The sequence below is a fragment of the Stegodyphus dumicola genome, chromosome 1 (genome assembly GCF_044657685.1).
Source record: "Stegodyphus dumicola isolate Sdum_Otavi_A_Nest chromosome 1, ASM4465768v1".
Classification (NCBI taxonomy): domain Eukaryota; kingdom Metazoa; phylum Arthropoda; class Arachnida; order Araneae; family Eresidae; genus Stegodyphus; species Stegodyphus dumicola.
The window spans coordinates 94,101,356-94,125,006 of record NC_140768.1 but is presented as its reverse complement, the minus strand read 5'-3'; the positions used below and the strand labels follow the sequence as shown (position 1 = coordinate 94,125,006).

The window sequence follows — 23,651 nt, the reverse complement described above, 5'->3', positions numbered from 1 at the left end:
CATGTATTATTCAGGTACGTAACCATCAGAATGATATATAGTTGTAATTGAAGCTTGCCTGAAAGAAAATTACGTTTATTGCTGCTTAAAACTCAGGCTTTTTTTATCAAGAAAAATCTCGTTAACCGTACTTTATATGGCTAAGTAAAATTGAAAGGTTTGATTTTTTTACGAGCTATTTTATTAAGCTTTATTGACTAATTACTACTATAGACTTAACATTATCAAAATACACTAAGTGTTAACAGTATTACGTATTGAGCCGATTTCATGGATCTGCTAAATCGGCATTGCGGAGGAGGAAATGAAAACTGGTTCGACTGCGGTCTTACCAGCGCCTAAGGACCTGAAAAGGATTTGAGCGTATTATAGTGAATTCCAGTGTGTGCGTTGTAGAGACATTAGGTTAATTCGAAAAGCCGGAGAGAGGAAAAATATGCAACGCCTTCGCCGGGAATCGAACCGCGGACATTTGGAATAGAGGCCGAGTGTGCAAACCACTACACCACGATGGCACGCTAGGAAGGCGGGAAAAATACCTTATAGTGTGTGTGGGTGGGTGAAAGTGTCATTAAATGTTTTGTTAAATGAAGAAAAATTTAGAAGTCAGTGAAAGTAAATTTGTTCTTGAAATATTGAAAAGTTTAGAAATGATTAAAAGAAAAAAAGAAATGTAAACAAACATTTAAAGTGAACGACTTTTATATACAGTAAGGGTTTATGAATTCTGGTGTATGTATGAAATATAATCTGTTGTGTCCCTTAAAGGTTAAAGTTGTAATTAGGTAAGGTGTTAATATTGTTTATTCTGATTGCTGTGCTTGCTATAACCAAAACAATAATTGTATAAATTAAGAATTAAGTTTGGGTAACAATATAATGTTGTTGTTCTCAGAAAAAAGTTAACAAAATTAGATCAGCATTTGCATCTTCGTCACTGACTCACACAATATCCACAAATGAAATGTATTACCTTAAATGTAGCACCGTTTTGTCATCCCTGCACATATCATGTAGTAGATGTTTATTCATTTTGTTTTTGTTAACCTAGACTGGCGTATCTTTCGTATTCAGGGAAGAGATAGAACTTACTTGTTACGTGCTTGCGTGAGTTATTAAAAACTTTTTTGTTTCGTTCCGTTCAGAAAAAAATTCCTTTCCGAGCTCTGGAGGAATGCTACATAAAGATTCGGGTCGAGAAATTAGCAGTATGAGCGGTAGATGTAGGCGCCGGTAAAAATAAGCAATTGGATTGTAAATAAAGGAACCTTTTCTACTTTCTGCATCTACCACAGAGAGAGAGAATGTTTCCTCTTCCTTTAATGAGGAGCGAGCCACGGCGGAGGAAGCCGGCAGTGGACATACATTTTATAAAAACGTTTTATTGGTGAAGATCTGAAAGCCTGGAAGAGAAGGTTACAATTTATTCCCTTGTAATAGGTAAACGGATACGGCAGCTTTGTAAAAAAGAGTCTTAACTTAATGAAGGCGCCCTCTTTTTGTTTAAGGGGTTGTTGACTTATAGATCAAACAGAAGTCTAGACAAGCTCATTATTATCTTGAGAGACGTTTCCTCGGGTCGTGAAAATATTTAAATACCCTTCCTTGCGAACTAGATGAAAAAAATAAACTTCTCGCCAGTTTTTGAGGCGACACAGAAAAATATGTGCAGCTGTTAATTTTAATCGCTGCATGGATATAGTTTGCACGAAATGAAGTGGGGTGATCGAGATGACAAATTGAGTTTAATTGAGGCTTGTTGCATCATAAAACGGCCTAATAATTAGGTCTGGAGTTCAATAGGAAACATTTTGTCAAGAAATGGACTTTTGGGGGGCATTCTTTCATTTTGTTTGTAATTAGATTAGATGTTGGCAATATGAAGAAGAAAAAAAGGGGAATTTGCATATAAAGCGTAGAAGAAATGCAATGATCAGTGTGTTGTTCTTGTTATGATGAGTGTAACGCAAAGAAATACAGAATTTATGACTTCCAGAGTGATGATCAACCGGAACACTGTCTTCACGACTTTTCTTTAACGAGTGAAGTAAATCAAAATGTGTGTGAGCATTCAAATTCCTTATTTAGCGACGTAGAATATCACTTCTAGATCCGACTGATGAAGTCAAGCTTATGCTCTCAAGTACTCTCACGAGAATAGACTGTATCTCAACTAACAACTAAATTAAAAGCAATATGCTCTCCCTGAAATTAGTTCAGTTTGATAATGCTGGCGTTGTGTTTCTGATTACGAGGTATTATAAGCAAATGTTTCAAACAGATAGTTAACTAGTGACTTAGAAAATCGACTTCTGGCTTTAGGCTTATGATGTGCGAAGATCCGGATATTGTGTTCCTATTTATGAAGTATTGCAAAGAGATTTTCCTGGACTGATACTAGCTAGCGACTTAGAAAATCGGCTTCCGACTATCACGAATTGGAAGGAACCTGGCGAGTGTTCACGTCTACCAAGTATCACAAAGCGACTGTTCTGAACTGGTATCTTGCGTGATGGAGTGGACGGCTTCCCTGTACGAACAATAAAGAATAATATTAAAATCTGTAAGTGACTCTGTCAGTGACTAGGTTACATTAATTCATTTGTAGCATGACCCTCTGTGTGTTACCATTCAGCATGGCGTAAATTTGTTTACGATCCGGATTCCCGGAGTCTGCTCATGTAAATACTCTTCATTCCCTCCTTTGCATATAATAATGTAATGTGTCCTGGGTCTCCTGGAAAGCAAATTAGTCAATCACATTTTATCGTTAAGTAAACATAGCCTAGAAGTTATATAGTTAAGTAAACATAGCCTTAATTAAACTCAATTTGTCATCTCGGTCACCCCACTTCATTTCGTGCAAACTATATCCATGCAGCGATTAAAATTAACAGCTGCACATATTTTTCTGTGTCGCCTCAAAAACTGGCGAGAAGTTTATTTTTTTCATCTAGTTCGCAAGGAAGGGTATTTAAATATTTTCACGACCCGAGGAAACGTCTCTCAAGATAATAATGAGCTTGTCTAGACTTCTGTTTGATCTATAAGCCAACAACCACTTAAACAAAAAGAGGGCGCCTTCATTAAGTTAAGACTCTTTTTTACAAAGCTGCCGTATCCGTTTACCTATTACAAGGGAATAAATTGTAACCTTCTCTTCCAGGCTTTCAGATCTTCACCAATAAAACGTTTTTATAAAATGTATGTCCACTGCCGGCTTCCTCCGCCGTGGCTCGCTCCTCATTAAAGGAAGAGAAAACATTCTCTCTCTCTGTGGTAGATGCAGAAAGTAGAAAAGGTTCCTTTATTTACAATCCAATTGCTTATTTTTACCGGCGCCTACATCTACCGCTCATACTGCTAATTTCTCGACCCGAATCTTTATGTAGCATTCCTCCAGAGCTCGGAAAGGAATTTTTTTCTGAACGGAACGAAACAAAAAAGTTTTTAATAACTCACGCAAGCACGTAACAAGTAAGTTCTATCTCTTCCCTGAATACGAAAGATACGCCAGTCTAGGTGTAATGCTTCCGAATATCTCAGTTAACGCCACAACAATTGCGGATATCTCAGTTAGTAAAAGCATCTTTTTGCGAAAAGGACGACCTGGGATTGAGCATGTTCCCCGGTCGAACTCAGATTGATACAAATTACTGGAGAGCATTTTGAGACATAATCTTTTCAAGTAAAAAATATAATCACTTTATATTTCATCGTTTCGCTTAGAAATCGTAGCCTTCTGCACACCATCTAAAATTCAATAGTGTCCCGACCCACACTGAGGATATTTAAGGATACAATGAAGAAGAATATTAGTTCCACCTCTTTCGGCAAAATATATTGCACAGAGTAGAAAGAAATCCGATGCTGCTGCATTTGACACAAAGAAAAAATACAAGCAAATAGGGGCAATGCGGCGCACACATCCTGCATTTGACAGAGGATGGGAGATTAAACGCTTCATTGGGTATCGAAGATTGGGAGAAAGCAAAAGAAAATATCTTTCAACCAGAGCAGTTGACAAGGTCCTCAAGCATGAGTAAATTGAAATAAACAATCGCTTGGAATTAACTGAAAGGAAAGAAATAAAGTGCTGTATCAATTACAGTCTTGATCAAAGCAGAAGAGTTATGCAATCAAAACATAGCAACACGTCTAAGATTGATTAAAAATGGCTTACTAAGCCTGTGATCTACAGAGCAAAATGAAAGAAAAATAAATAAGAAAGAAATGTTTTATTTATTTATGTTCCGTTTACATTGTAAAAGGTTCTATATAAAACTTTAAATTCTTATTTAGCCATTTATTTACTTTAAACATATATTAATGCCGCCGGTATTGTCTTTTACAGATAACTTGTCGCTAGCGCTACCAGCAGCCTAAAATAGTTATCATACACCCATGTACATGTATATTTAATGGTTTTAATGAAGCCAGCTAATGGAAGTTTAGGAATCCTACTACCAATTAATAATAACCTGCGTTGATTGCTTTCAAATTGCTTGTTTTTTAATTAATAACAGAATAAATGTGAAAAAAAAATTAAATACCGTACGCTTTGCTGAACGATAATGCACTGTCGAGTGGAAAATAAAAATATTATAATTCGGATAATGGCAATATATTAAATCGCGGAATTTGTTGATTGAATTCAAATGACAAATATGTTCGTTTTGGAAGGCAGCAACATTTTTTTTAATATGTCAGTTTTCTGATTACATTATCATCATAAATATATTACCCTTGCAGAGTGGCAACACAGCACTTTCAAATCACTGAGCGTTTGATCCAAGTTCCTTGAATTCATATAAAATGTAAAATAAATAAATAGTATACCAATTTCGAAATTAAAAATTCAGGCTTCGAGGTGCGTATGATCTGATGTAGAGCCACGTGTGTTCAAAATTTGGTGGCTGTAAATGTCAATACGAGGAACATATATACATAGAAATTTTTCATTATGTAGTATTAGAGAAAGGATAATAACTCTGAGACAAAGTCCGACTTTAAAGTTTGCTTTACAGTTCACAGGATAAGTTACAAACTAAAAGATAAAAATCACTTTCCACCGCAATTTGTGGAAAGAAATAAAAAAAATTATGAAAATGTTACAGATTATTATCAACACAACTAGCCAGTACTTAAAGAAAACAATTCTGTACTTTCTAAAAGTAAACATATGACAATTTCGATGCAATAGTAAAACAAAAGTAAGTAAAGTAGTAAGTAAAAATTTGTCGCTAGCTACTGTTTCGTTGGTGCCTAGTCAAACTTTATCAAAGAGTTACTTTTATGAGTTCAAATGTAGCAAAAATGGTAGGGTTTGTCATGGAAATGTTTGATCTAGAGAACTAGGGATCTAATAATAATTCGATTCGTCTTTAATAATTTGATATTCAGCCTGCACGCCATTGAAGGCTAGCATGCTCAGAAGCAACATTGCGAAGAAATCTAGAAGCTATTGTTCTACCTTTCAGATAATATTAGATTGAAATTCCAGTGAGTCCGCTTTTATACTGGAATCTCTGGTTAATGAATAGGAGAATGAAATTGAAAAATTGAGATTGTCACAGATAGAACGCAGAACAGGCAGCAGAGTGTAAAATTTTGTACTGAAAATCAGCAAAAATACAGTTTTCCACAGAAAATGGCTCACTTACTAGATGTCCTCACCATTATGCTTTCGGGATAGAGGATCATTACTTTTTCGAATGCCCAGAAACGAGAATTTACCACCTTCGAAAACTATTCTAAGAGAACATCCGCCATGTATTGGCTAAGCATAAATGTAGCAGTTCAGAGCAAATAGGCGCATCCACCAGATCTGCACAAAGCTCGCTCTGTTAATTTCCAGTAGGTTTTATGGCTAATGCAAGTTTTCTGGAGAGTTCGAAATACTACGGACAATCAATGTGCACTAGTTTCTGCACCAAATATTTTCAAAATAATGGATTAGGCAAGATGGTCAGGAGTTATATAAGTTTTTCATCTCTCGATATTTCATACTTGAAATTTTCTTGTGTATGCAAAAGGTATGATCTAAAAGTCAAAATGTTAATAATTTGAAGCATCAAGAACTATCACAATGATTACCTTAAAAGGATCAAGGATGGGAATCCAATTTCAGCTTACAATTGCTTAGAACCCGTATAGATATATATCAGTATACTTAAGAAAACGGTTTTCACAAATGTATTTATATAAATTTACTCGATTTAATTAATTCATAGGAAAAATTATATCAAAATATCTCTGTAACAAAACTTTTTGTACTTGCAAGGATAATTTAAAGCTGCCTATACTGTTTTAGAGATAATATAGTAAAAATGACTATTTATAAATTTACGTTCTTTTAAGAACCCATTTTATATCTTGTTAAATACAGAAATTATATCTGGAAATGAATTATTTTTTTTGACGCAGCTAACGTGTTTTTAGACTTATAAACTAAATTACTTGTGCGAAGATTCTTTCGCGATTCCAAATGTAACAAAATTACAAATAAAGATACTAATAGTTCATAAAATAATATCATTGAATGGAATTCAAGAGGAAAAAATATCAACCTCGAAATACTGCAATTTATTTATTAATAGCCCCTCAATGCTAATTCAAAATTACGTCTAATATCGCAAATTTTGAATTTAAATATCTTGTCAATTTTTCTCATACAAAGGAGTCAAAAGTTTTATGCTTTTCATTTTTTTAATAATGAATAGAAAAGTTTCCTAAATATAGTATAGGGACCGCAGAAACGTATAAAAAGTTACATTTTACATATTACATAAAATTTTATTTTAAAAATACCAAATTATGAGTATTTGAGCCATTTAAAACATTTTTGTAACTGGAAGTATAAGTCTATAACCAACGACTGCGAAAGTAAATGCCGAACATAAACTTTTGTAGACACAGTGTGTGTATGTATCTCTCTCTATATATACATATATTAATTTCATTTTCTCATTTTTAGTTTTAAGTAATGTTCTGTATTATTGCTTTGTTTAATTTTGAATTTTCTTGTTTCCAATAGTATGTCTGCTTATCGGGGAATTATCTCACTGTCCGAAAAATTAAGATGAAATTCTGACATGTTAAAATGTGTAAAGACTTTTAACGTATTTTTGAGTTGGAACGCGCTTTTCATTAATTCCTGATAGTTATAGAAAGAGATTCCACTTTCCTTTGATAAAAGTCGGGATGTTTCATGGAATCAGCAATGATTCTTCTGTTTTATTCTTCTGCTTTGCATTTAATTGAAGCAGATGTAATTTTATTAATTCCAATTAATTATTATTTCCACAAAAACGCACACTAACTTACTAAAATGCTTTCTTAATTGTCAAATTTTACCACAATAGTATACTTCCGCATTCTAAATTTAACTTGAAAATTCTTGGGAGATAGTTTCCTTTATAGTCTTTATAACTCTATTTAGATAATATCTTTGCAGCACCTGCACAGGATTTTCGTTTTTAGTTCTTTTGAATAAATTTCGAAATTCGCTAATTTTAAAGATTTTCTTTATATATATATAGGGAGAAAGAGAGGTAGAGAAAGAAAAAGAAAGATAACACCAATATTAGTGGAAATGACGTCTATTGCCAGTTTTGCGAATACATTCTCTGTCAGCTTACACAGTTCATATAAAAGCCTATGAAGATAAGCAAATATGTTTTGGTAAACATAGTCCTTTCTTTGTTGTCTGAAAAGAACTTTCATTATGCCCTATAGAATACAGGTGTACATTCTTTAACCAGCTGTGTGTCGAGAACAATAAAACATCTTTCTATGGTCTAGGAACAAATGACAACATCAATATCAATTGCCGGTGCTAATTTACGATATGTGGTAAAAGTTAAAAACTAGAATACATCGACCACTTAGTCAAGTTTTGTAACAAAAGAATCACGCAAAAGTTGCATTATCGAGGCCCAGTCGAAGCTCTCATAATTTCCAGCTTATCTGAGACATTTACGACATGTTCCATCGCAGAATAACTCAGCGAAAATGGGGACATTATTATTATTTTTATCGAATATCACGCGTTAAATGTCCTCTGCCTTTTATGCGGCATTTGAACTGTTGCCAAAAAGCAGTTAGTAATTTTTTTCTTATCCGTTGGTTCTTTTTTTATTTTCCGAGTTTCATTCACGATTCTTTATTAGCTGTTGGTGATGAAATTGGCTGTCAGTGGGTGGGTTTCAGTGTGGGATTTTCAAAGCACCGTCTCATGAATATGTAGCAGATAACTATTCAGTGCATCTTTGAATCACAAGTTGCATTCGAAAGCAGTTCAAAGACCACTCTAACGGAAAAGTTGAAATGAATTTAAGGTTTGGTTATCGTCATAAGCCTGCAGCAAAAAGTTCAGATGATTAGCTGTATCAAATATTACCTTCAGAAAACGTATTAAAAAATTCGAAGAAAATATTAGATGACTGATTTGCAGATTTTTTAAGGATTGTTACAGAATGTTTTATTTTCAACTTAAGGGAGGCAAAATATTATAATGAAAAAAAATATGATGTGACTAGCACATGATCTCCCTCCAGTTCCATGCTTTAATTAGCAACGAGCTTTAAGTAAAGCTTCACTTCCCATTGAATGCGTGTGTTATTATCTTATTTTTTAATTCGTTCTTTCTTAAGTAGAAATATAGGCTTTTATTATAATTTCTCTTAAATTAATGAGCATCAATTTCAACAATTGATGAACATTTAGGAACCTTTTATTGTGTCTGATTCGCATTTTATACAGTAAGAGACATTTCTGTAATTTGTAAGCTCTTACAAATCTACTCTTTTTTGGAATTGAAACGAATGAAACGGGAAGTATGTTTAAATAGTCCTTACATTTTCATATGCATTTATGATGTAGACATCTAAAATTATTTATAAACCGCTAGCTTTACCTTGTGCCTTGAAAACTTTACCTGGTTTAAAGTTTTAAATTTATAAGTATCTGTCAGAAAAAATGACAAATTTCATACAAATCTGTTGCTCATTATTTTTTGCATTTTAATATATTCAATTTTAAAACATATTAAAATGCAAAATGCTGCGTTTTATGAGTTATTTATAAACTATCATCATCTTCATATATCTGCGTCTACAGCGTTTAATGATGGATTAACAGCGTACAAAATCAAAAATTGAAAGAAACGAGTTCTCACTTTTTAGTCGTCTTTATACATTTTTTATGAGTTTTAGTCTGAAGCATTTTTACTAGTTTATGTCCTTGGTTAAATTAATTTTTTAGTACTGCTTGGGTCTCTGGTTACCATTTTCTGAACTCTTTTAATCTTGTAAAAATAATTGCTTTTGAATAACGACTTCACTTTATGGAAGAGAAAATAATCTTCAGGTGCCTAATCAGGTGAATGAAGAGGATGGTAGAGAAAAGAGACACTTTTCTTTGTTAAAAACTGCTACATGAAAAGAATTGTGTGATGGTGCATCGTCATGTGGCAGAAATTGGTCGTTTGATCGGCTTAATTCCTTGAATTGCTTTCTGAAGATCTGTCCATTACGTCCTTATGTAATATGCGTATCCCTCAGAAATAAATGGTATGTAATTTTTCCTTTCCCAATCACAAAACGGTCACCAACATGTTCTTTATTCGAGATTTCTGAAACTGAAACTTCTGCTGTCGTTGTGAACTTTCTTCAGCCAAGGAAATGATTGCCTTTTTGACCCCGGATTTTTAAGTAAAGCAAAAATCTCCATTTCTATTCACAATTTGTTTGGAAGAAGAATCAGGATTAATAACTGACATTTTGAAATTCGATCTTCTTTTTATTCAAAGTGAAAAAATATTTCTTGTTTCAGTATAGTCCACGAAGATTTTGTGAATAGTGTCTTTACTAAAATAAAGCTCATCAGTTATCATTCGAAGACAAATAACAATTCAGCAACATTTATCGAACATTTTCGATGCTCTGATACATAAGGGACTGCTAAACGCACTAATTTTGTTTTCGTTATCAACGTCACAAAATCGTTTGTACCGACGTAAAGCATCGCATTGTGTTAATCCTTAATTTGTGTAATTTTGTAATTTTGAGTATTTGATTTTGTGGCATTTATTGTAATCGTAATTGTTCATTTCGTCTAATATGTTATATACTTTGAAATTTTGAATCACTCGATGGTTGAATTGTGAAGATAGCTTAATTATACCTGAAATATGATCTATAGTTCTCCTGATGGGTATCGCCGATATTCAAAGATTTCTCGTCAGTTTGACGATGTTGTGGAAATTTCCAGAAACAGCATTTTCGAAACTCTAGGAATAATTTTCCTCAAGCTTTCAGAAACGTAGGCAATCCTATAATTAGGGTTGCTGTGTGTTCGAGAATGAGTATTCAATGATTTACTTTAGAGTCGTGTGGCTTGGATTGTATTTTAGAACTTGCTCAGCGAGTGAGTTTTGTGATCTAAGATAGTCTTCGTGTGTTCAGGAAAATTTTGTTTATCTCTATCTTTTCTTCTTCAGCTGCAGTTTGCCAGTTGTAGAGCTATTTATTAGGTCAATTCAATGTCAAAATTCCAATGTCCTTTAATACAGCGCTTGTTCATCTAGCGCAATTATTTAGGATGCCTCAGAAAACTTGTAGCGCTATAAGACATCAAAATAAAAATTTTTTTTAAAGGTCTTTAAATTCTTTTCACTGGGGGAAATACTCATTTCCATAATAAAGGTAGCGCTTTGTGCACCTTTAAAATGATTGCTTCATTCTGGTAATAATTTTGTTCTTCAAGAACTGCATGATATTTAATAGATGTCTGAAATAGGTATTTAGACGATCATTGAAGTTCTTAATTAGTTGTATACTAAATGCAGGTTTTCATTTAACAGCTATAATGTTGTGAAACTCTTTCTTACTTAATAATATTAATGTGGTACAAATTGTTCTACAGATGAAAGCTAGAATTATTCAGACAATCGGTAGGAGAATCAAAATAAAGTTAATGATGATTATCTCATTAGATATGGGTGAAATCGCCCCCCTCTGGGATCGGATCAGAACAGTTTGCTCACTGAACTAAATCGAGAACCTTTCATTTGACTCACAGTTCCTTAACAGTAATATTAATGAAAAAGATCGGGAAGGAGCAATGACTTAAGAGCGGAAAGAATCGAACAAGCCGTGAGATCGAAAACGGTTAACGAGGTTTCAGCGAAAAGAAAGTACTGAAGAATCAGAAGAATTGACTGTATCAAACGCTAACTCCCTGGGCTTATTTATTTCAGTTGTAGATTTGAGATTCTTTAAAACCTCCTTCCTACATAGAACAAAAAATTTCTAAAATTAAAAATAAAATAAAAAATAAAAGACTGAGAACTGATAAAAGTTAAACGCATTAACATGGGAGAATAAATACCCTTTTCTCCTGTCAATGGAAATTGAAATTTCTTGGCCTCGCTACCAACAAGAGTTCTCAGTGGATGAACTCTAAAATAAGCTTCGCTCTTTTTTCGCGAATCAGGAGTTCACTTTGTCAGCAGATTGAATTTACTTAGTGAATCATTCTTCAGAGTTTCAGTTAAGTGAATCGTTTCTTTCAATCATTTTTGGAGCCATTAGTCCAAATCTACACCTCACCTGATTCAAGGAGATGAACATCCAAATTTTCGAGCTCTAAATATTTAAACAACTCGAAACGCTTTCAAAATTTTCCTTACTCAAATTTTCTGTAAACAACCCATACGCAATGCTTGTTTTTGAAACTATTGGTAGCAGGTATATACTTCTAGTTGCAAAGGTATTTTAAATGGTGTAAGTTAAAATTTGCGAAATCTATGAATTTTAATACTGGCTTCCAATCCACATACTTATACTATTTAATAAACGTTTATACACATTCTAAAACAAGAAACAGGAAACGTTTAAGACAAAATTAACCACAGTATTGGAGTTCCAGATCATGTACTATATATATTGAAGTGAGAAACGTTTGCATTTTGCTACTAAGAATAAAATATCAGCTTAGAAAAATGTTTTTGCTGTTAACAGATTAAGTGGTAAAAGCTGCTAAGCTGAAAATGAAAAAAAAGCTTCTTTTAGCATATAGTTTTTCAGAAAGGATATCTTATCCATAGAAATTTAAAGAATTCATATTCTAAGACACAATATTTGGCATCAGCGTTGGGACACAACCAACACATTAATATTATTTGTTTAAAATTAAAAATTTTCATTATTTCTAAGATAATTTGTTTTATTTCTATTTTGTATGCGCATTTCTTTCCAAGAATTCTTATATTATGATTTTAAAGTAATAAAACTGCATGCAAATATTATTAACTAATTTTTAACAATTCATAAATTATTATTGTGAAAATGCTTGCGATATATCAAATACAACACAATAATTATAAATTAAAGAATATTGCACAATAAATTATAACAAGAATAACAAGGAAATGTCACTGAATGAAATACAATGGGAAAATTCAATCTCGATTATTCCAATTTATTTTTTATCCTTCTTCTCAAGGAAATCCAAAAAGATAATTTTCTACGTTTGAAAAGTCTAAAAAATACCACGTTTGAAATCAAATATCTCGACCAGTTTTGTCATTAGGATGTCAAATTTGTGTGCTTTATTTATTGCAGTTAGTAAAACCTTTTATCAAGTGTAACTATATAGATCGGAGAGGCCTTATCAAAAGTTAAATTCAAATGTTAATGATTCTAAAGGTTTTAAAAACTGATTTTTTAAATTTAAAAATAGAATAACAGTAATAATAATTACTATAAAATGTTTTGTAAAACGTTTTTTGTAGCACAGTAGACTCTCAATTACAAAAATGTTTTTTAATAACTGTAATATTCATTTTTCCTCATTTTAAATTTAAAGAAGTCAATTTTGTGAAAATTACTAAATGTAACTTTTTGCATATTCTTCCGACTCATATATTCAGAAACATTTTATACTCGTTATAAAAAAATAAACTACAAAATGTTTGGTCTCCGTAAGATACCAGTTCACCGAAATATTTAATATAGAAATCGGAAATCATTTAGGGACCGTGAATAAATTGAAGAATGAAATGTTTGTATCTGTACGTGACTAAAAATAAAGTATCGTGTTAAAAAAATATTGCTCTTATAGAAATTATGTGGCAAGCATATCTGCAGATTATCGCGAAAAATACTGATCAACGTAAATTTATTTTCAAAAAGAAATCCTATTCACAGAATTTTACAGAATTGTTGCATCAGAATTCATGTTCCTGGCTTCAATATGGCTCGCAATTAACTCGCAATATTACTCGCATTAATTTAAAAGGATAACATTTTGTAGTTCAATGAATTTTTTAGACGCTTCCCAGTTGGTATAGTGGTTAGGGGAGCCGACTGCGATACCAAAGGATAGATGTAAATTACCTGTTCCTTCATAAGAGGTAATGGTGGCCGCCTGTTAGGTGCCTCCATAATAAATGACCACCACTTCTGGTCTTAGCAGTAGCAAAAGCCTAAAAATGGCTAGCACAAGTCATAGTAAAAAATTGTACCAGATTATGACTCTAAAGTAACAGAACTTAGTAAAAATATTAATAATATATTTTTAGACGTACGCTATACTTGCGTAAAAATTTTTCGGCATGCCGAAAGTAACAAAATTATAAATAAAGACACTAATCAATCACAAAAGAATGTCATTCAATGACATTTAAAGGAAAAAAAGCAATCTAGAATTATCCTAATTTAATTATCAACCACTTTATCAATGCAAATTGAAAATTATGCAAAATACCATACATTTTGAAAAAAAATTGGTTGTATAGGTTGTACCTTATTTTTATGGCCTTTGTGTGTTTTTTTTAATAATGAGTATAATGGTTTCCAAAATAAAGTACCGGAAATGATTAAAATGTATTTTATAGAAAATTCATTTTGAAAGATTTGAAAATACGGAACGGGAAAGTTTTCTTCATTTAAAACATTTCTCTGAGTGGAAGTATATATCTGCGACAAACGGTTACGAAAACAAAGGCCTGATAAGAACTTCTGTGGATGCGGCGTATACATAAAAACATGAATATTTATCTAAAAAAGAACACTGAAAACTATGACAGGAATTTAAAATTTCAACTTACGCTAAGAGCACAAAACATGATATCTGCTACAAAAAAAATGGCGACGCTAGGGTTTTCTACCTAAAAGAAAAAAAGAATCAATTCTATACTTGCCGAAGAAATTTTAAATAGATGCTTAATGAAGGAATGTTAATGAAGACATCTTACCGCATCGGGAGCAAAGTAAATTGAGACCGTCAACTCCAGAATGGTGGCACCAGACACAGAGGCAACCCACGGCAAAAGAAATAACCGGTTGTCCTAGCTCAGGGAAGAAACAATCATGTCAAACAGGAGCATTCTTACAAAATGCATAGCATGACATTAATTTCAACAGAGCCATTTACGTAATAATGAAAGAAGAGCAATCAAGAACATAATCTCCTACAAGCAAAAGAAAATAATTTGTATGCAAGGAAAGAAAATCACCCAGGAACTTAATCTTCTGGAAACAAAATTAAAAAAACAAGCAATTTCCTTTACGGTATCAAATGATAAAAGAAATTAGGTTTGGGTAGAATTTTAATTTCTGAAATGGATTACACAGTTTGCATTTTAATAAATACTTTCTCATTATAATAATCTGTTTAAAAATAATCCCGTATTTTGCGAAACTGCAATCATACCAATTCATTATTCATTTTAAATTGTCGTGGATTCTTCTTTATTTTATTAATCAATTAAACTTCAATTTGAACCAAAAGGGGAAAGAAGTATTCGCTAGCAGTAGGGTCCTATCCTGAGTTTTCATGCACAGCAGGCTGAATACCAAATTAAAAATAAAATGTATTAATGAATGCAATTTAGAATTACATGTATTCGAAAGCAGCCTATAATATTTGCGTATTAATTAATTACATAGTTAAATATTACACTACATGTAAATTAATGAAATGTACACAATAAAAATTAAAAGTTCATAAGATTAAGGTCTGAAATATTGATATGGAAATTTTTTCAGGTACCATTTGCGAACAGTTGACAGAGGATGTTTACACATTTTGTAACGATTTTGACTTTCTCCACTGATTTAAATATTAATTTTAAAATATAAACATGACTAGTATCAAATTGCAATAAGGTTTAATTATCGTATGTAGCATTAAACATATACTTTTCTTTAAAATGTAGCTGAAAAATATGCAATAGATCGAAGATTATATTTTTGCTCTGTCCGAAGAGAAATACTCTTATTCAGTTATTAAAAAAAGATGTGAAAAGCATGGTTTTTATTATTTCTACATGTAAAATAAATGACATAAGTAATGTGAAAGGAAAGAAACATCAAAGTTTACATCTGACGGGGAAAAAAGCAAAAAATGCACACTCAACAAAGGCACGTTCAGCTCTTATTAAATCAAAAGTCGCATTGCGTGTTTTAAAGAAAAATCCAACCCCCCAAAGAGCTATTGCAAAATCTTTAAATACCTCTGTAGGAAATGCGAACAAAATTATAAAATCTGATTTAAAGCTAATCAAAATACAAAAGTATGATGTTCCTCGCCTAACGCCGAAGCATGCCGAAGCCGAAGAAGACTAAGTACAGATCGCTGTATGAAAATTATTCGGCAGGTGAAAAAAGGAAGTTATATAGTAGTTATAAGTGATGAGGCTTGGATATACTGTTCTTTTTCAATAGAAAAAAAAGATCGATTTACTACAAAAAAAAAAAAAAAAAAAAAAAAAAAAATAGAAAAAGACTTAATATGTTGGTTCGAAGAAAACAAGGAAAGGTTTTCTAAAGGTTTTTATGGTTATTACTGGATTCTCTTATAACGGAATACTTAAAATAAGAAAAGTAGAAAAAAGTGTCAAAATTAATTCGGATTACTATTAGAAATACGTTTTAACACCTATTTTTAAAGTAGAAATTCCATCTCTTTATCCAAACAATCTCCACTGTGATAAGTTTCACCTGGAAAAGGCTCCAAAATCATACCTCTAAACCTACTGCTCTGTTTTTCATAAAAAATGAGAAATGAAACTAGAATTGAAGCTGTTCCCTTTAAAGGTATCCCCTCCAAGTCCCCTAATGAGTATCCTATAAATTACTGTGCATTTGGACTTTTATAAGCGGTATCCCAAAATATTGGATGGACTTTGCAAGATTTTGAAGAAGGACTGGAATAAAATTAACCTGATGTTTTAAAAAAAGGACTATTATCCTGGAAATCATGTAATATGATAGTTCAATAAAAGGACTATTAGACTGAACATATTAGAAAATAAAATTCTGAGGTTTGTTTTGTAGGGTTTTTATTAATTTTCAAAACAAATTTATTTTAAGTTTTCCTGTTCTCAACTTCTCAAACTTTCCCTCACATTCTCTCGCCAGGATGTAAATTTAAAGTTAAGTGAAGTGTTATTTAAACGTGTGATTATCTCAGTTTATTCAGAGCGTGTTTCGCTAGCCTAGCGCACGTTTCGTTGTTATTTCGCGGTCACGCTAGTAAGTCTCTTGGCCTTATCAGTTCAGTATCACGCCGGTTAGATTTCTGCGAGTCCATCTCTTAGGAGTAATTTTGAAGTGCGTTCTTGCACTCGTTTATTTTTCAGATTTGATTTATATTATAGTCTACGTTGAGTTGCCGCCGCAAGTGAACGGTGTTTTTGTAACGCACGAAGTCTGTGCTTCCTGTTAAATTAGTTTGATTCAATAAAGGGTTACTTTGCACCCTTCTTCTGTGCTGGTATTTAATTCACGTCTGTGCGAGAATTCGCCATGTTCATTGTAGGATCTAAGTTAGTGTATGTGGACAAGTAGAGATAGATCTTACAGTTTATATATAAATCTTTGTAAATTTCGTTACAAAAATGTGTGAACACCCTCTGGATAATTTAGAGTCGTGATTCAGCTTTGCTTGAATGATGCATATCATACAATAATTTGTTTTCAATTGTAATCAGTAAATCAATATGGCTAATCAATTATTAGTTCATCCTAGCACCTGAAAAAACTTGAACACTGGTACAGTTAATGCCGATAGTTCAGGGTTAATAATTCAGGGACTCCCCCAGTCTTTTAAGTTTCCTTTATCATGTTACGAATACTGATGGGGGTATTTACACATAGTATACATTTACGAGTCGGTTATTTTTAATCTCCAAAGCAAAACAAAGAAAATTCAATTCAGATAATTCGTAAGCCTAGCGTTAGATATATTTAACAAAATTTCGGATAAACTGAAGTTAGAAGAAAGAAATTTCCCTGCGTTCCCTCCTCTTGTCTTGGACATATTACAATTTCACGATACAGATAAAGGATTTCGCATTTTTAGATACACATTCTGCTTGGAAGAAACAAAATCTTTCTTTCGTGTATTCACTTTATGTGATCTAAACCAGTGCTTGTTAATTGAAATAAAATAAGACTATTTCCTTTATATAGTATTCGTATGATTTTTTATTTGAAATTTATAGAATCTTTCAGTTCAAGCACTAAGGAATATTCATGTTAAATTGTGCCCACATTTTCTACTTAATTTATCAGTCTGTAAAGCTTCTAACTACTTTCTTAACTTAATAGAAGCTTTGTTGAAATATGTAGCGACTTATAAGTGTGTAATGAAAAGTCCAGAGAAAAATTAAACTCACCATTTATTATCTCAATCTAATAACACAAATGGTCTCTTTCTCGGGCCTCCAATAATTCAACTCAATATAAGAAACTAATCTAATGTTAAACTAAACTGAACTTAGCCGAAGCTGGAAAGAATTATCTTACGTAGTTCGCCATTAATTCAATTAATTCAATTAAAGGGAGAATATCTGCAAGCCCGCAGAATTCAGCCGAGCGTAGTTAGCTTTACACAACGAAGTAGCCTAAACGCAAACATGTGCCACTTTGGACTCCTAACTAAGCTATAGTCTTCGTGGCCTAACGGATGAAGTAAGCTAAACCTTTTTTTAAATACTCTTTCTAACTCATTTACATGCAACGCGACACTGAAAACTTATTCTGGTGGAGAATAATAAGTGGAAAACGAGAACAGACAGCAAAGCATCTTTAAAAATTAAAAGAACTCTTAGAAACTTAAAATAACATCTACAACACTTTCTAGCCAAGATAGTATAGACATAACCTTGCATAGTATAATACGCAAGAGAATGTTAGAGGGCGTAAAAATTCCATAAGATTGCGAAACAAAAAGAATAAGACTGCGAACTATCAGATCCATGGTATGCGACCATTATAGGTATAATGCGATCATTTCAATAGGAAGAAATACCTTAAAAGGGGAGAAAAGGTAAAGACAGAAGAAAATAAACCTTCTTTAAAATACCTTTCTTTCGTAAAAATATATGTACTCTGCGTAAGTATTCTAGGAGTCCCAGACTTTGTTTGTGATTTGATCGGTAGTAAACTAGTACTTGATTAATTAATACTGAATTGTGCTCATCTAAAATCAGGTCAACTATTGGGAACAACTAATTTTAATTTGGACCATAATTAAACCCAGTTATTTTGTGAGTTTTTTCAAACTGGTATTCGCTGGATTCATAGAGGATTAGCGCTTAATTTAAAATACTGAGGCAATATTTTATAACACAGTGAAAGAACATGAAGTTGCATTCATAAGAAATCTGTATAAGTTAAAGAACAAAAATAATATTCCTTTGTGGATAAATTTAGATGTTTGAAATATGGGAAGAAGCTTAAAATATTTTCCCCCCAAGTGTCAGCTCTCCGATAAACTTTACGTTTTTTTTATATTTCTTTAAAACTCAGTTTTTTTTGGGGGGTTTTATTTTCGTCATAAATTTACGCGTTTCCCTAGTCGACCATTAATACGTAGTCAGAAGAGAGTTCGGAAGGAAAAAAAGCATTGGTATTTTGTATCTACAAAAACATACAAGAGATATTTACGATTGCATTATTATCCAGCCGATGGCAGCACACAAAAATGATAACGATAATGAGAGTAATATCTTCATCGGGAGCTACAGCGCGTACCTCCATCTATTGGTAATTCTAGTACTCGGAAGAAGTTCCAGAAGACCATTTTTCTGACTGCTTGCGGCTTTTCTTGTTTTTTGATAACAATCTGATTTTTCATTTGGCTGAGTTCCATGAAGGTTTCATTTTTAGATTTTTGATAAAACGGTTCTCGAGAGTAGGATTTCCGACCTTCTCCCTCTATCCCTTTAGAAAATACAATTTTATTTATTATTATTGCTAGCAGAACTCGCACAATAAAAAGGAAATGAGTAAGTTCTGAATGGTGTGTCGGCTGTAGAATCTCTAACTCTTGTCGTATATATGATGAATAGAGTAGAAACAGTTTTGAGGAAGCAATAAATTCTTTATCTACTTTTTATAAACTCCAAAAGTAAATTACAGTAATGACACATCGTAGTGATCCAAGGAAAGAGAAAATGTTCTTTTTAGATTTCCTAGCTAGTTTCCATCAGGAGAGGAAAAAAAACCCTCTTGGACTGAAAGTTAACTTGAAATGTATACAAGGCAACTTATGTTCTGAAGAACTCCTAATACTTGATAATTAGCATAATCTTAACAGGGTTTATTATTATTATTATTATTATTATAAGGGCACAGCCCGATCCTCCTAGCCGGCACAAGCCGACCATATGATCAAAAAATGGTACTAGCCAGAAAAAAACTAGTATAAGAAAAAAGCATATAAAGTCCAAAACCTGAGGCTCAGTGCCGAATTCCAATTCTATCTTTGTTCGTATTTATAATCTTCATTATTGTCTTTGCTAAATCTTTCAAATTTGAATAGTTCCTTTTAAAATCTTCCTTAAAATTCTTTGCCTGGCGTCCCCAAACGTATCACAAATAAAGAATTTATCATTATTCTGTAGATGGAGCCGATTAAAATAAGCCGGGAAACGCTCATGATTAGTCAGTTGATTTACTATATCAACATTATTTATAATATTCATCTTCTTGTTTTATATTTTTCGTTAACTCTTTTCTGTTATTACACGACTCCCAGCAAAAATTCCATTCTGTATAAATCCAGTTTTCCATTTCAGCAATGTTTTTTTTAATGTTGGATATCAAAATTATTGGTCCCATCCCCAAGTGCCACCAATAACAAGGGTGTCCGCTCTTTCATTTCCAACAATTCCATTGTGTGCTTTCACCCAGTGCAATTTAACAATATGTTTTATTTCGGCCTTTTTAAACAAGTCTCTTATTTCATTAATCAGTCGATTTTTATGATGTGGTTGGGCGAGTGCCTGAAGCGCAGATAGGACATCAGTATAATAAATATTTATAAAATATCGAACTGTTAATTTTTTATTAATACAATTCAAAGCCTCTGTCAATGCGTATAGTTCTGCTTGATAAATCGAATTCATTGGTTTAGGTTTTATTCTCACATTGTCTATCTCCACTCCATGAAAATAAACTACCACAGCGCTAGCCACTCCCCCATCAATCCCAGAACTATCTGTAGAAACGTTTATTTCACCACCAGAAACAAATTTATGAATAATCTCACTCTCTTTTATTAAACGGTGAAGAATCGGAATGTATGTATGCACCTCACACTGTGGGAAAAGCAGCGGCAACTAGAGTCACCAGATTTTGCAGACATGTAGTTCTCTACCCGAATATATGCACATCGAAATCAAAATCTTGAATTTCGAATTATTTTCTTTTTAATTTATTTCACATTTTGCTCGAATATCGAAAAACTTTTATTAACAAACTGAACCATTTAAATGCAGTTTGTTGCCAGTAGGCAAAATAGAAGGTATTTGGTTTTGAAATTTAATTACAAATCTCATTGTTTTAAAAGAAATGTCTTGCCACTACCTAAGACAAAATAGTCTCCTCTTTCACGAGCCCGTGACAAAACTTAAGATATTTAATTTTCATTTTAATTTAATCTTTCTGTTATCGATTAACAAACTAAGCCACTTAAAAGCAATAAAGACAGTTCTTCGCATCTATGGCAATCAACAACTAGCTAAACCCGTAAAATCATATTAGCTGAACATATTAAAATCATTATATACTATATATTTATATTTTAATAACTATTTCAGGCTACTAGCCGCGCTATCAGTTAGTGAGAACTAAGTATGAAGTTACGAATTACCGTGTTAAGTAAACGATCCTAAGACTAGCGTTTACGGACACTTTTATATGCCTATATCTACGGGCGCCCGTCAGATTGAGGTATATGGGAAACTTCGTACTTTCTTAAAAACGTTTAGTTTAACTTGAAAACCACTTGCAGTTTTTAACGCTAGAATTACGATCACCATCAGTTGGACGAATATACGGTTGTCTTTATCGGTGTAAAAAAGTTATAGTAATTTTAGTATTAACAGACTTACCAGAGCTTGTAACAGAGGAAGATACATTAACTGTTTTCTCTCTAGCAATTCAGTATCTTTCTTTGAATTACTCATGATGATTGAAGAAGGGTATTTCTTGAGAACTAAGTAAAAATAATATTTTCCCCTAACTCTATAATGATACTGCTAACATTCTTCTGTACTAACACTAACTGAAACTTTTTTTAAAACGTCTTGGCACACTAAATGGAGCTCGTCGACTGCAGATCATTTCTTAGTCTTGAGCCTAACGCTTTATGCTTATAGGCTTTAAGATGATTGACAGACAATCACACGTGACATATCCCTTGCTGTATCAGTCCGCGGTGTATTGATATTGGGCTCCAAGTTATTGAAAGATATTTCCGTTGAATTATGATTTTTATTTGGTATCTAGGTTCCACTATTTTACATTTGTCACCAGAAAAATAATTTCATAGGAAAAACGAGTTTATTACGATTAACTGCAAAATTAGCTTACATGTCATTCTGACGGATGTCCCGGTAAAAATAGGTATCTACATCATGCAGAACTCAGAAATTAAAGGTCTGAAGGCAAAACAAATCTGAATATGTATTCTTCTCATTATATCGATGATTGCCAGCATAAATTAAAAACTATAAAAATGATGGTTTTCTAATTTTGCTCATGAAGTTTGAAATCCATCGAAATGACGAGTCCTGTAAATGTAGTGTTAAAGTGTAGCAAATAAGTTTTATCCCTTGTGCTACATACACATAGGAGGAAGAAGAAGAGTATAAAAAAGAGCGCACGAGCAATATATGTGAGAAGATATAAGTTTAAAAACTTAAGGTTATTAAGTCAAAATACTAAAACTAAGAAGCTTAATAATATCTTTAATACAAGAATATCTTTAATAGAAGTATGTAAGAAGAGTTTGTTTCTACAAAAATAAGATATTTATATGAAAATATATATGTTTTATGTAAAATTAAGAAATGAAAAAGTTCAACAAAAATAAGATGGTATTTCTGTTGAATTTGAAATTTTAAAATTTATTTCTTTCATCTTGACATAAAATGTTATTATTGCTGAGACTAAAAATTTATTTATTTATATTTTTTAAATATTTAGTTAAAACCTTTTTAGTACTTAAATCCTCACTACATGAGCTTTAGGCGGCGTTTGAAATATGCACTTTACAGGTTGAATATTTGTTAATTTTGGAAAACAATTGCAGTGGCCGCTTTAATAAGGATGCAAGGAATTTTAGCATTCCTTCATTCTTGATATCATGGTGTTTGGTAGCACGTTCCGTAAGTAATCGGAAGATCCGCAGTTCAAATGTCAGAGAGAGCACAGCTGATTTCTCGTATTTTCTGACTTAGAATACCAGAAAGACATACAAATTTTTAGCCATAAATATAGGAAAAGCAGATTTAAATTCAGAGTTATCTTATAAACATACCTAAATTATATAAGGAAACTATTAAAATGATTTAAATTAATAATTATTGTAATTAGTAGTTACGACACAACGACTTTGCCATTAACAATGTTTCTATATAATAGAGCTTTTTCTTAATTTTATTAACATACTTCGTAAGAAACAACATTTTAATATATTAAATAGGAATAAAAAACAAAACATTTCCATTTGTATCGAATCACTAATGTTCACGTGTATAAGACCACTGAGTACTGGTAGTTAGGTTACGGTCCAAATTCTGGCGAAAGAGATCCCTGCTAAGTTTCCTGTTTTCCTATTACACATAGGGAATATAAGTTACCTTTTTTTAGAACGTTTTTCACGAAAGCAACTCTCTCTTTAAGCGGATAACATTTGTATATTTTGACCTATTCATGTATTTCTCGAGAACCGGCGAAGGCATTGTTTATTTTTCATATCTTCTGTTCCAAAAAAATCCTAATGTTTCTACATTGACGCCAGAACTAAAAGAGAGATGGATGATGATTTCCCACCCCCAGATTTGGCGGTTGGGTTCTCTAATCCTCATTGAACCTTTAAAAGGGGGAGTATATAAGGTATTTCTCCCGCCTTCTTAGAATGCCTTCTTAGCCTAGTGGTCAGCCCGCTCGGCGCGTATTCGAGAGGTCCGTGGTTCCACTTCCGGCGAAGGTATGAAAATTTTTCATGTCTTCTGTTCTAAAAAAATCCTAATATCTCTAAAATGTAACCAAAATATTTCAAAATCCACTTTCATCATTAATTTAAAATTTCGTTAGTCTCAATACATTCTTGATCACTTTGAGCCTCGA

At 32.5% G+C, this 23,651-nt stretch overlaps 1 protein-coding gene across 1 annotated transcript in view; it reads right to left on the bottom strand.

Moving 5' to 3' along the window:
• Positions 1 to 23,651, bottom strand: part of LOC118201759 (uncharacterized) — a 360,787-nt gene that overhangs the window by 24,395 nt on the left and 312,741 nt on the right. Inside the window, exons 4-5 of the mRNA XM_085817840.1 lie at positions 14,261 to 14,353; positions 14,114 to 14,173 (exon numbers count right to left, since the gene is read on the bottom strand). Of these exons, the coding sequence (XP_085673966.1) occupies positions 14,114 to 14,173; positions 14,261 to 14,353 (153 nt within the window). The remainder of the gene's footprint in view (positions 1 to 14,113; positions 14,174 to 14,260; positions 14,354 to 23,651) is intronic.